Source organism: Centroberyx gerrardi, chromosome 4 (genome assembly GCF_048128805.1).
Source record: "Centroberyx gerrardi isolate f3 chromosome 4, fCenGer3.hap1.cur.20231027, whole genome shotgun sequence".
In the NCBI taxonomy this organism is placed as follows: domain Eukaryota; kingdom Metazoa; phylum Chordata; class Actinopteri; order Beryciformes; family Berycidae; genus Centroberyx; species Centroberyx gerrardi.
The window spans coordinates 32,130,499-32,143,476 of NC_136000.1; the positions used below are offsets into that span (position 1 = coordinate 32,130,499).

Below are 12,978 nucleotides of genomic sequence, written 5' to 3' on the forward strand. Positions count from 1 at the left end.
TGAAGGTTATGATTATGTTGAGTTGTGGCTGAAGTCCTGAATCACATGAAGAACACACTTCCCTGTTGTGGATTAGAAACCGGTGGGTGTGTCTTCCCGGTCTAATATGATTGTAGACAGAGGGGAAAGGCCTGCAAGTGGAACTGCAGGAATTACATTAGTTAGAATTAGGAGGAAATTAAGATGGAATGCCTCAACCCTGCAACACACACACACACACACACACACACACACAAGATGAACAGGAACAGATAGTGATGACATTAAACGTCTCTGTGACATCAGTGCAGACAAGATCATGTCATCGTCTCTCATCGTCCTGCCAGAATTTGTTCTCCGCTCTTGTGTTTGTGTCTCTTCAACAAAAAAAAAAATCGAAATTAAGACATTTCTACATTGATGTCTGGTGTATAATGCACGGTCTGTTGTATAATACAGTTATAATACACAGGCTTCTGTTTGGTTCATGGGCATGGAGGCTTTCAGAGGACAATATCATTAGTGAGAATTATTGGTCTTGCACACATGCAGAGTAAGTTTGCCACATTTCCATTTCTGACCATCAGTACGTAATTCTGGCCAAATAGTTGCAAATAATTAGTTTTTTTTGTTTGTTTCTTTCTTTGTTTTTAGACCTGTTTGGATTGCCAGGTGGGCGGGGTTTACCATATCATTATCAGTCACAGAAAAGTACGCAAAATTAACTTTCATATACTTTGCTGTGATTGTCTAAACTTTTTGCCTCTCATTGTATTGTCCCATGTGGCCGACCCCGCCCATCTGGCACTGAAGTAAGCTAAAACAAACCATGGAAACTACAGGGGTGGACACAATAATGGAAACGCCATATGAAAATTAACTTAAACTTTGAAGTAACAGCTATGTATGTGCCAGCTTTGAACAACAATCACCACTTTTATATATGTATATTTTATACGTTTACAGGACTTTTCAACACTACACGTGGCAACTAAGAGTTCTAAAGAGGCCAAGTAGTTGGTGCCTGGGATTGCAGGGGTGTCGGTTACAAAAACTGCAAAATTATGAATGCGTCAAGGGGAACCATCTGGGAAAATATGACAACATATGCCAAGTGGCAAGTTGAAGCTCACCGACAGGGATTGACACACACTTAACAGGATAGTTGCTAAACACCACAAAAGCACAACCACCAATTCAAACATAAAAATGCCCGTTCTAATTCAGAAATACAGCAGTGTTGATTTATGTTTGCTTTGAAAAGATCCTGCTAATAACTTACATTAGTCTGATAATGTATATGATACATTTATACCATCAAATCTGGGTAAATGCTGTTTGACAATTAACCAAGCCTCTGAAACAGCATTTAGACCATCATGGGACACTAAAACTCTCCTCTGAAACCCAGACTAATTATATTATACTAAAATTGAGTTCCTTGAGTTCATTATTTAGCTTTAGCTTGCACAATTTAAATGAAGTCTTCAACATCATTGCCGTGAACTAACATCCTTCCTGCCATCGCCAGCCATAATAGATGAGATCACTTTCAGTAGGCCCACTGACACACACACACACACACACACACACACGCAGGCTGTTTTTATGTGGTCTGGGTGATATGAGGTCAGCTTCCTGTCTCGGTGGATTGCAACCGGCGTTGCAACACTTCTTGCACAGCAGCGGCGCGCCGTAATCTCTTTAAGAATAAGAATAAGGTGTTAATCAGCAAAACCATAGTGGATAGACAAAGGTTAAAAAAAAAAAAAAATCATGTGCTTTACTTGCTTTGATTGCTTGCTCAAATTTCCCCATTTTTCTCTTTCTCCCCTCCCCATCTGTCCCTCTTCCCTCGTCTTTTTCCAGCCCTCCATCCGGCCATCCATCCAGAGAGGGAGGAGGAGTGCGTGTCAGTGTGTGTGTTGCAGAGAGACACTGTGGTCAGCAACAGTCTGACAGTCAGCGCGGAACTGGATGACGCTGTCTTTAAAAAGGTATGCACACACACACACACACACACACACACACACACACACACACAGAATGCCCACATTACATCCAGGCTTTTGCTCCTGCTAAAGATGGACAACTTCCATCCAAGTCCCACTCACAAGCCAAGGCTGTGTGTATTTCCCACCTAAAAATATCTAATGGCCGTTAGAGTGCAGTGTACCGCAGCGGGCCAAATTCCATAAGCTCATAATCTGCGGTCATACACGTTACACCTCTTTCAGATGGATTTCACGTCAAGACAGCAGCTGGCATTGACCTGGGAACTTTTTCATGTCAGATTTAGAAATGACAGCGCCGGCATAGATTCCTACCTATGCACCTAATCTAAAATAAAATTTGATGGTGCAACCTTTTAGCAGTGTTATGCAACAGACTGGGAAACTCTGGTCCCCTCTGCGGCTCGACGGAAACAAGAGGAAAACCAGATACCTGGCAGCCGCTGCTCCAGACAGCTGCATAGAAGTTGGGTCACATGCCCTTAAAAAAAGTAGTACCAGAAAGTGGTTCCATAAGCATGTAGCATTGTTTTGTACGTCCTTATTAGACCATTTGAGCATGATGTTATACAGAAGCGTTCTTTACAGCACCAAAGAACCATTTTCTGGCACTATATAGATCGCTTTTTGTTCTGAGTGTAATCTGCCCAGCGCTGTGTGATCTCAGTGTGACTCACTTGTTCTAGAAGAGGCCTTTTTCCACCTTGTAATCCTGCAACTCCACAGATTAAACTGTCAGCTAGGCTAAACTCCGCTGCCTGCAAGCCAAAGTTTTCCCCCCAGAACCGTTTCTTGGCACGATCCTTTGAAACGGCATTTGGACAATTTGACAGTTTGACTCTAAACCCCAATCTTTAAAAATATATGGTGAGATTTGGACCGGAATGGTAGCTAGAAGGGATTCTTGAGGCTTGGAGACATATATTATGTGTGTGTGTGTGTGTTATTGTTACTACCTTGATAATCCGTTTCCTCTGGTTTAGTTCTGTCCAAGTGTGTGTTAGGCTTAGGAACTAATGCTTATAACAAGTCTTATGAGGGCCAAATGTCCTCACAAGGTTAGAAAGATGAGGAAAATCCTTATGTGGGGACAATTTCCTCCAATGCTTGAATAGTAAGATCAAACTTCTAGGCTGTTAATAATAATTATTATTACAGTCTAGAAATGTGATGTAATTTGGAAGAAATAAAATAAAATACCCCCCACCAAAAAGATATTCAATTTTGGAGGAATAGTATAGAATGTAATGGTATTAATGAATTATTTAATATAATATAATATTATATTATCTATTTTTATTAGCACGAATAGTCAATGGAAGGTCCTCACAAGTACAGTATAATAATATGAATGTGTGTGTGGGTGGGTGGGTGTGTTTCTTCTATGCTTTGACAACAGGCCCTTTCTCTTGACTTGTCTTTGTGGACTGACGGAGTGTTTGTCAAAACTTCTACAAGAAAAAATGGTTTTGCTTTAGAGTAGTACAGTTTTTTAAACAAAATACTGCCTTTAACACCAAAAAATGTACTCTTCTTTCTCTCCTTAGCCTGAAGATCATGTCCCTGGGCTAGAGAGCAGAGACAGAGGGATACGTGTCTCCTGGTCCTCCACAGATGATTCCTCCACGCAGGGGCCTCTCAGTGCCTCCCCTCTGCCCAGCCAGGGTGCTTTGTCAGCGGACACACCCAACGCGGAGGCCCCCTGGAGCTCTGCAGATCCCTGGAAGTCAGAAACAGGGGAAGGAGGTAAAGGGCGTATTTCAGCGTTTCCTCTGTCATGTATTTTTTTTAGCAGCGGTAGGCGGTGAGGTTTTAGTTTTGTTTCCACATCCGTCCATTTTTCTGTCGCGATTCCTAGGAGGAGAAGGCAGTGGAGGAGGAGGAGGGACGGAAGGAGGAGGAGAGGAGGAGGAGAAGAAAGACCAGGTGACAGAAAACCCTGTCTCCTCCGCCATCCTGCGCGCCTCTATCCGCTCCCTGTCTCCGTTCCGCCGTCACAGCTGGGAGCCGGGGAGGAACAGCGCCGCAGGAGAGGCCGACGTGACACAGCGCAGGTTAGCGTGGACACACTTTGTTGAATAAATAAATTACTCAATTACTGTCATGTCACATCTCCTCTTTCCATCTGTCGTCATCTCAATCTCCATTGTCTTCTCTCTTTCTTTCCCTACTACTTCTCTGTCTTTTCAAATATGGAAACAGGCTAATTCTTTATGTGCACAGATTTTTTGGGGCTGATTTACACTTAAATTTGACACTGCTGAAGGTAGATTTTTTTCTATTCTAGCAACAAAAGTAGAAGTTAAAAATGCTAGGACACATTATTTCTCTGACATCATCCATTCTAGGCTTCTCTTCTCTGTGAATTTTTAAGCTTCTGTGTAAATAAAATAGACAATATCAGAATGCAGATCACCCCAGCTACTCAAGACATATCTGTCTCCACTCATAATATGGCGTCTTTACATTGTTTTGATATCGTCTCCACAATCTCTCCAAGTGAAACCACAGCTAAGATGAAGCCCTCTTCATGTGCGCTTGGCATTTGCCCACCAAGTCTTTGACTCTCCACATAAACTAGCAGTAATTAACTAACTTTTATGAGCAGGAATGATCTATTTGAGAAGTTTCAATGCACTTTCAGACAGCTCTTCTCAAAGTACTGAATGACATTAAGTTTTGGTGAGATTAACCCTACAGTAGGCCAGAAGTTGTTAATCACTACACCATCTTATCCTAAATTTAAAGTGAGCTTTAAAGCAAGTCTCGAACAAAAGAGAGAGACTGTTTAAAAAGAAGCATTAGTTACCTCTATTAACACTCATTTAATCACATATGATCTATAATGTATGTATTGGGACAGTGGGCTACCTTTTTTTGTTGCTGTTGACTTGTACACTACAATATGGATTTCACATCACAAGATGAACATGGGGCAGTTTATACTGGGTCTTTATTGGATGTTGAAAAGACCAACTTTAGCTCTCTGTCCCTTTAGAAACGCCAAATTCACCTTTCTGTCCCATTACACAGACTTTAAAATTATCACTGTCCCCATAGTAGTTTTAACTAGATACATTGTTATTCAACTGTTCTTTCTCAGTCCATCCCTCTCTTCCTTTCCTCTAACAATTCTCCATCCCTATTTCCCTTCTTTCAGTTCATTGAAGAGCCTGTCAGTGGAGGTGAAGAGAGCCAAGCCACCCCTCCACAGGAGAAGGTAGATGCTTCATCTCTATCTATCTATCTATCTATCTATCTATCTACCCATCACTCCACTCCATCTTAGGTTTTCACCTTCTTCCAGGTATAGTCATGTAACCCCTATTCCATCGAGAAGTTATTAGACTCCTCATTGATGACAAATAGCAGCATAAAATTCTGTCAAAGGATCTTTATAAAAGACATTGATATAGTCAATGAATCACTTTCCAGGTTTTTCCACAGATGGCAGTAATTCTGCTATTGAATTCAACTCCTCCTCTTTTCATGCTCAGACTAGTCACTGACGACAAGAGCAGCGCAGGCGGACAAGCATTCTTTATGATGGAAATGATGTCTAAAAGACGAGAATGTAGTAATGCGCTGTTGACATTCCGTCATCTGATTTCATGGTGTAGCTTTTGTTTGGCTAAGATGAATGTGCGCTTCAGTTTTGTGGGCTAAAAGTAACGTCAATCCAGAATCAGATATCAAGCCCATTTACCAGCAACGCTCCAAGCTCAAAACACGCCCAAACATCGTCAACAGCGCGTCGGAGCAATCGAGCGTTTGGGTGCGGTTTTGCATTCTCTCCCTTTTATCACCAGAGGAGAACTATTCCTCGGTCTTGTCTTTCCATTCTCACGTCTGTTCACAAGAGAGCCGAGCTACGCGCTCCCAAGTCCCATGCACGGTATTCACTGGAAAAGTCATTAATGAAATGAAAGAACCGGCCAACAACATCTGGAAGGACTGAGGGTGCTGGAGGGACGGTGGAAACGGAAAATCGGCTTTGATTCCATCCAATATGGCGTAGCAAGACTCAGATGTATCAAGTTCGGCACGGCACACCTTGGCAGTAGCGCTTCCTCCGAGGCTTGCAGAGCTATCAACACCTCAGCAGCCATGACACATCTGACTGATTGAAGTAGGACAGTGTAATTAGTTTCTATCGTGGCACTAGTCACTTCTTGCTCTCCTGTAGTATTGCATTACTATATATTAAACTGAGTATGGGGGTAATAACCAAATGTTATCCTGAGCACACTAAGAAATTCCCAGCATCTTTGGTTGATATGGCAACTAGGGCTGAAACGATTCCTCGAGAAACTCGAGTAACTCGATTACTAAAAATCATCGATGCAAATTCTTTGCATCGAAGCTTCGTTTAATCCATATAACTATATACACGCTCACTGTGTTTCGTACGGATGATTATTACTGTTGCACAACGCGCTGGAGAAAGAAAGAGAAAATAGCGAGGGGCGAAGAGAAGAGACAGGCCAGAGAAAACAACAGAAAGTGTCCAAAGTTTGGGATCCAGTGTTGCCAACTTGGCGACTTTGTCGCTAGACTTAGCGACTTTTCAGACCCCCCTGGCAACTCTATTTCTCAAAAGCGACTAGCGACAAATCTGCCGACTTTTTCTGACCATGGGAAGCAATGTTAATGTGTTGAACCCCAAAGCATTTGGCAATAAATTGGTACGGCTGATGGCGGTTTGCTCTACTTGCTTGTCTAATCCAGAGAGGTCTGATGATCACAGCGCTTCCCACACACAGTGTAGCTCCTTCCCTCCGCTGAGAGCAGGGACTGTAGGATAGGGTCCACTTGTAATTGCTCCCGGCGTACGCCGAAACTGGCCCGGGTGGGCGGAGTCAGCACTTAATATTAAAACGGGATGGGATGAAGGCTAGTAAAGAATGTACGTTAATTATGGCTATATGTAATGGCTAGTTAAGAACGTAAATCAATATGGTGGCTAGTTATGATGTCCCTAAGTTAGCTAAGTTTTGCTCAAGAAAATAACCACAGAAAATAAAATGCTGCAGTCAATTTGTGAAAGCCTGAGCTTCATTCATGTTATTACCATATTATGATAGTCACACACACACACACACACACCTACTCAAAATATCAGGTGGTGTAAGTAGCAGTTAGAGCCTAAAATGCACTAATCCAATACAGCAGGTATATTCAGTTTAGTTTGATTGCAGTGAGTAGGGTCAGCAGGTGTAGGGCAACCCTTCAACATAGTAAATAAATGTACATTAGCCAGTCTTATGAACTTGTATGATATTTAGGCCTAGTAATAAATATCAATAATTACTATTTCACCTCTTTTTCAGTAAATCACAGCGTCGTATGGACAGCTTCGTGCGGACAGCTTTTCTCTTTTGTATATTTACTAGTGCTCTTTAATAAAGCAAAAGTATTTCTTATCCGATTAATCGATGGAATAATCAGTAGAATACTCGATTACTAAAATAATCGATAGCTGCAGCCCTAATGGCAACAAATTATTGAATTTTCAAATGATTGAATCTTGATTACTGAATGAAAACACCAGCCCTTTAGTTTCCCGTTATTGTTCTCTAACTTAGACCCATCTCTCATCTCAAGCTTTCATTATGTCATCATTTTCTTCTCTCCATCTCATTTTCCATCTCATCCAATCCCACTCTTCATCGACCCTCGGATTTTCATCCATCCCTCCATCAACCATCTAATCTCTTCCTTCTCCCACATCTATCCTTTGTTTCTCTTCCATGCTTCTCATTTTGTCATCCATCATTCATCCCTCTATCCCTCCATTTTTCCAGTATGAGTTGGTGTCCGTCCAACCTGCCTCGTCCCGATCAGGAGCAAATAGACAACAGAAGGTAAACAGTATTGGTTGATAAGCTATTGATTATGTGTTGAGGAAGGAACTGATGATGCATTTGCATCCAGATCCATTTTTGAGTGTTTCCATCAGAGGGATGTTTAAATGCCAGGCCAAAACATATACTGTATTTAATACATGGACATATAAAACGCTTTTAAAGACCAGGTAATGCATAATTTGCAACTATAATGTTCTATAATGTTCATGGGGGTGAGCAGGGGGTACCTAAACTTGTTCATCTTAATTTGTTAGATATGATTTATACAGATTTATATAACTTTCAAAATGGTCATTGGGGATTGGGGATTCGACTGTGTCCATCCATCCGTCAAACATGATATCTCAGTTGATAACAATTAAAGAAATACACTAATTGGCCCGATGGGGGCGCTATAATTAAAGGTCAAAATTTCTAACTTTGACATGCCCTAACTCCTACAATATAAGTCCACTGGATACGAAACACACATCAAGCTAGCTTTACAAATTACACTGATTGGCCTAATGAGGGCGCTATAATGAAGGGTCAAAATTGTAACTCCTACATCGTAAGTCCAATTGACAGAAAACTTGCTATATGCGTCTAGCTATCCTTACAAATTACACTGATTGGCCTAATGGGGGTGCTAAAATGAAATTGAATTAATCAAAATTTTTAACGCATACATAATATCCTAGACACCACTGGTGCAATTTCAATGAAATTGGGAGGGAGGACGCATTTTGGCACTGTGTCCTAACGTTTAAAAAGTAGACTGATCAGCCTGATGGAGGCACTATAGTTAAAGGTCAGAATTTCAAACTTGGAAAGGCCACAACTGCTGCACCACCAGTCCAATTTTGCTGAAACTTGGAGGGACAATGCATCTTGTTATTGGTTGGCCCAAGGGATGCCTGCATCATTCACGGGGGACGACATATTTCACTTGTCGATTGATAAGGGATCGATAAAGAAGAGATGTAAACACTTTGTACATGTTTGTGCGGCATGCGGTCTGCTTGCCTTATGACTTGGTTATACTCTCTTTGAGCTTTTTGTGGGTGAAGCCTGTTTGTGTGTGGTGTTTGTACATGAGCTACCGCAGTATAGGAAGTCAGAGCACAATGAGGAAGACCTCCCACAGTCAATAGCAAGAGCAGCGCAGTTCAGCCGCTGTCATATTTGTGACACAGGCTACAGTATCGTAGAGAGAGCAGTGCTGTATTAGCTATAGCTGCCGTTCACAATGACCAGTATCGTGATTGTCATTACTGATGCAAACTGGTAAGGCAAGACTTTGGAACTACGTTATTAACTTATTCGCTTATCTATCACAGACGGATTTAAAACAGTATCAGAGTAATATAATCTCATTGCAGTTATACAGCCTCAACAGTGGATACATTGCTTGCTAGATAAGTTGAATAATTATGTTCATAATATTGAGGTGCTTCTATCTCATTTTTACTAAATATCACGTATCAGAAGAAAAGATAACCAAAAATCTCTGCCTCATTTTCTTCGTTACGACACATGTTGTCGCATGCAGTTATTAGGAATCGCTGTTCACGGTCAGCGAATGGTTTTAGCTCACCCTGACAGTGAACTAGGGGCAATGTTGTTGAGGCAATATTTCTGCTTTCTTCTTCCCTTTTTTTATTCAATTTTAAAACCTGTATTTGTACAGGGTGCACACAACGCAAGCCCTCTTCACCAGAAAGCCACGGTTCACAGGAATATGTTACAATAACAAGGAACATGGTCGGGGTTATTTTGACCACCCCAGGTTTGGTTTTAGTGCGGGGTGCAGCATGAAAGCTATTGCTAAAGCATTTGACCTAATTAAAATAAATAAATAAAAACTTGATCATGTACTTGTATATTTGTTGGGGCAAACTGGGCTGAATTGAGTGTAGTTGTGGTACAATAGACAGAAAATACAGTCAGTGCCTATAGAAGATGGGTCAGGTACAAAGCCTCATAACAGTACTTTAATAAAACTTGTCTAACTGTAATTCTGCATTTGCCCACTCTCTTTCCATGCAGCTACAGTCTGGAGGGTCTGGAGGTGGAGAGGGGAGCGGGCCAGGCCACATGCCCCAGCCTGGGTGCGTCCGATCGGGAAGAGAGGGCCATGGGGAGGGGCTTACGTCTGGACAGCCAGGAGAGGGGAGGCTCGCTGGTCTCCCTCACTGAGGAGGAGCAAGAGGGAGACGCAAGCAGCATCGATAGTCAGGTTGGGTGTGTGTGTGTGTGTGTGTGTGTGTGCGTGCTCTGGGTAGACTGATATATCAGTCAGCTGATACATCGAGCTGATATTGTCCTTTTATTAAAAATCCGATCTGGTCCAATCCCTGTCATCCACTTCTGATATGATGGATATGATGCAGTTTGATTGATTACATACTTATTGTAGAATTGATCAATACTATGCTTGTGGTCTATTGACACTGAATGTTTTCATTGGTTTCCACATTCTCAGCAAGCATTTAGCATCTGATATAAGGAAGATACTTAGGGTTTTCAGTAAAACTTTTGTTGAAAATGGTCAAATTTAAAGACATTGAATATCGGTGTAAAACATTGTCTGAAAGCAGTTTCAGTCCAAAAATCAGTATGCTATCATCCTTTCATCCATCATCCTTAGTGATTTGTATGCTTGTTTTGTACCCATCTCTGGCTTGATTTTGTGTTTTTCCCTGTGTGTCTTTTTTAGAGCTCTCATCAGGTTCTGTCAATGACAACCAGCTGTCCTTCCATGTTCCACCACCAAACCCTCACCAAATCCATCTCTATGGTCGCCATCAGTCACCGCGAAACAGATGGTGAGCTTCTGCTTATCTTCAGAATCTCCTTTTTAATCATCGTCCTTCATTCTACGGAGCTTGTTCTGTTCTGTTCCCTTCATTTATTTTTCCTTCCCCTCTCCCTCCTGCAGTTTTGAATTCAGATTTATTTGTGAACTGTTGCAATAAAAATGAACTTTTCGATTTCCTCGTTCATCCCGCTGCCATCCCCCCCCCTCACCGATGCCCTTCAGCGACTGGACAGCCTCGGTCAAAGCGACGAATCAGCTTCTCTCTCAGTTTCTCCCCACTCCTCCCCAAAAGTAGACGCTCCTTTTCTATTGGCTCCTCCTTCAGTGATGAGGAAGAGGAGGGAGGGAGTAAGTACTATGAATCCCAGAATGCCTGGCGTGCCTTTGGTCCTTACTTTGTAATGTTGCCTAAAAAAAATAGCCGCTCACTAAAATGTGGTCACCTCTTGCTGAAGCCGTAGAATCAGAATGGATAGAAAAAGCACTTCCTGGTGTATTTTGTTATTTGTTTCTCCCTCACTACAACTAAGATGGCCACTATGCAATTTCAGCAAAGTTGTATGTGTATACAATGAGTTCAACCATAAAATGCCTTTGTCATGGTCACACATCAGCTTTCTGAGTCTTCTGCACTCTACAAACACGTATTTCCTTGGATAAAAATGGTTCTGTGGCAGCCATCTTAAGTGTACCAACCAAGTGACTATTCAGGAATGCGTGAATTCTACACGAGTGACTGTCCTATCCATTTTATTTCTCGGTCTGAAGCAGCCCTATCCCGATCACCTAGTTGGTAACTGACCTCTGACCTTCCTCCAAACCCCCCTGCATTTTACCGCTGACCTACATGTGATACCTATGTCAGAGTGCTACTTTATGTTGATCCTTTTCACTAAATTGAAGTCCCCTCTTTGGACCTATATTAACAACAGTTATACCTTTGAATCCTTCAAATCCCATTACCTTAAAGTAAATTTGAGTGGGGTTTTTTTGTCATATCTGTCATTCTTTTTTTTTTTTTAAACAAACAGCTGTGCTACAAGCATCGCTCTGATCGATCCAACATAAGTAAAACCAAACCAAGTTAGGAAAGATAAGTTTAATGCTCAGTTACATAACTGCATTAAGAATAAACATGATGACGATGATGGCTTGCTAAAGGCAGTCTGAATGGGTTTGGAACCAGCAATGCAGCATTTCCAATAGCCTTTTTTTTTGTATATATATATATATTTTTTTGTAACAATCAATGAAAATACACCTAAACTAAAGACAGTAGTTGTCACTCTCGAGATTTGTATTGACTATACATATGCAGTTATCTTGGTTGTTTTGAAAGTGTTGAGAGAGTTGTTTCATTGGATAGCACTTTTCGGAAAAACATCCGACATCCCACTTCCAGCCTCCAAACCACAAGTCGTCTGCTGGTCAGCATGGCTGTGCTTCTTTCCGATCAAGCTTCTCCCAAAACCCGCTCCTGAATTACATAAGGGATAGTGTTTCTAGTAGAGCAGTGAGTTGAACTGGCTACTTCAACTCTTTAAAGGAAAAACCCATCCTAAAACACTTTAACACTGTTGTCACGTCAAGATATTTCCAGCACAATGGAGTTTGATACCAGAAAATGTGTCAGGTGTCTAAAACATCAACAGTAAACGTCAGGTTTTGGTGTCAGTCTCAGAATTAAAGAGCGAGAGCTTCTTTCTAGAGCTGCCATTATGCACCGACGTTCAACAATCATACAGGGAGAAATCCATCGTAGAAGAGGCAGAGAGACCAATTTCTACACAGACAGAAGCCTCAGTAGACCAGAATGCAATGCGGCCACAAGGCATGTTGTGTTTTGAGTAAGGGGCACAGCTGCAGTAATTCTCGCCCCACTCTCACTTTTTCTTGACTGGAAAAGAAAGTAAAGTTCTTGATGTTTTCCTGCTTTTTACTATGCTGTTGCCACTGCTCTCCCCACCTACACACGTATAACCAACAGCTGAATGCGGCAAGCTCACGCCCCTCCTCTGGGCGTTTCCTTAAGGCATTCTGGGAAATGTTGGGAATCAGTAACTGAAGTAGAAGGAGACGAGGCAGGTTGAGGGAAAAAGCGATTTACACCATACAAAATAACTCCTGGAATGCACTGAACACCACAGATTGGTGATATATAGCAGTGTAAGAGTATCCAATGGTGGATTTTTCCTTTCAATGTGTAGTGGACACAGGCCCTTCTGCTCTACATGTGTCGGTCTCTCCATCTCTCTGTCCCTCTGTCCTCTCTCTTCATCCATCCCTTCACCATCAGTGAATATCAACAGGCTCTGAAGTC

The 12,978-nt window shown here is 41.8% G+C and overlaps 1 protein-coding gene across 4 annotated transcripts in view; it reads left to right on the forward strand.

Annotated features, from left to right (window-relative positions):
• The window catches only part of LOC139927816 (A-kinase anchor protein 13-like), a 56,917-nt gene that overhangs the window by 18,749 nt on the left and 25,190 nt on the right, over positions 1-12,978 (forward strand). For all 4 annotated transcript variants that reach the window (XM_071920102.2, XM_071920104.2, XM_078282982.1 and 1 more), the window contains exons 4-10: positions 1,849-1,976; positions 3,539-3,737; positions 3,850-4,045; positions 5,152-5,211; positions 7,796-7,855; positions 9,887-10,076; positions 10,557-10,665. In XM_071920102.2, coding sequence (XP_071776203.2) covers positions 1,849-1,976; positions 3,539-3,737; positions 3,850-4,045; positions 5,152-5,211; positions 7,796-7,855; positions 9,887-10,076; positions 10,557-10,665 — 942 coding nt within the window. The remainder of the gene's footprint in view (positions 1-1,848; positions 1,977-3,538; positions 3,738-3,849; positions 4,046-5,151; positions 5,212-7,795; positions 7,856-9,886; positions 10,077-10,556; positions 10,666-12,978) is intronic.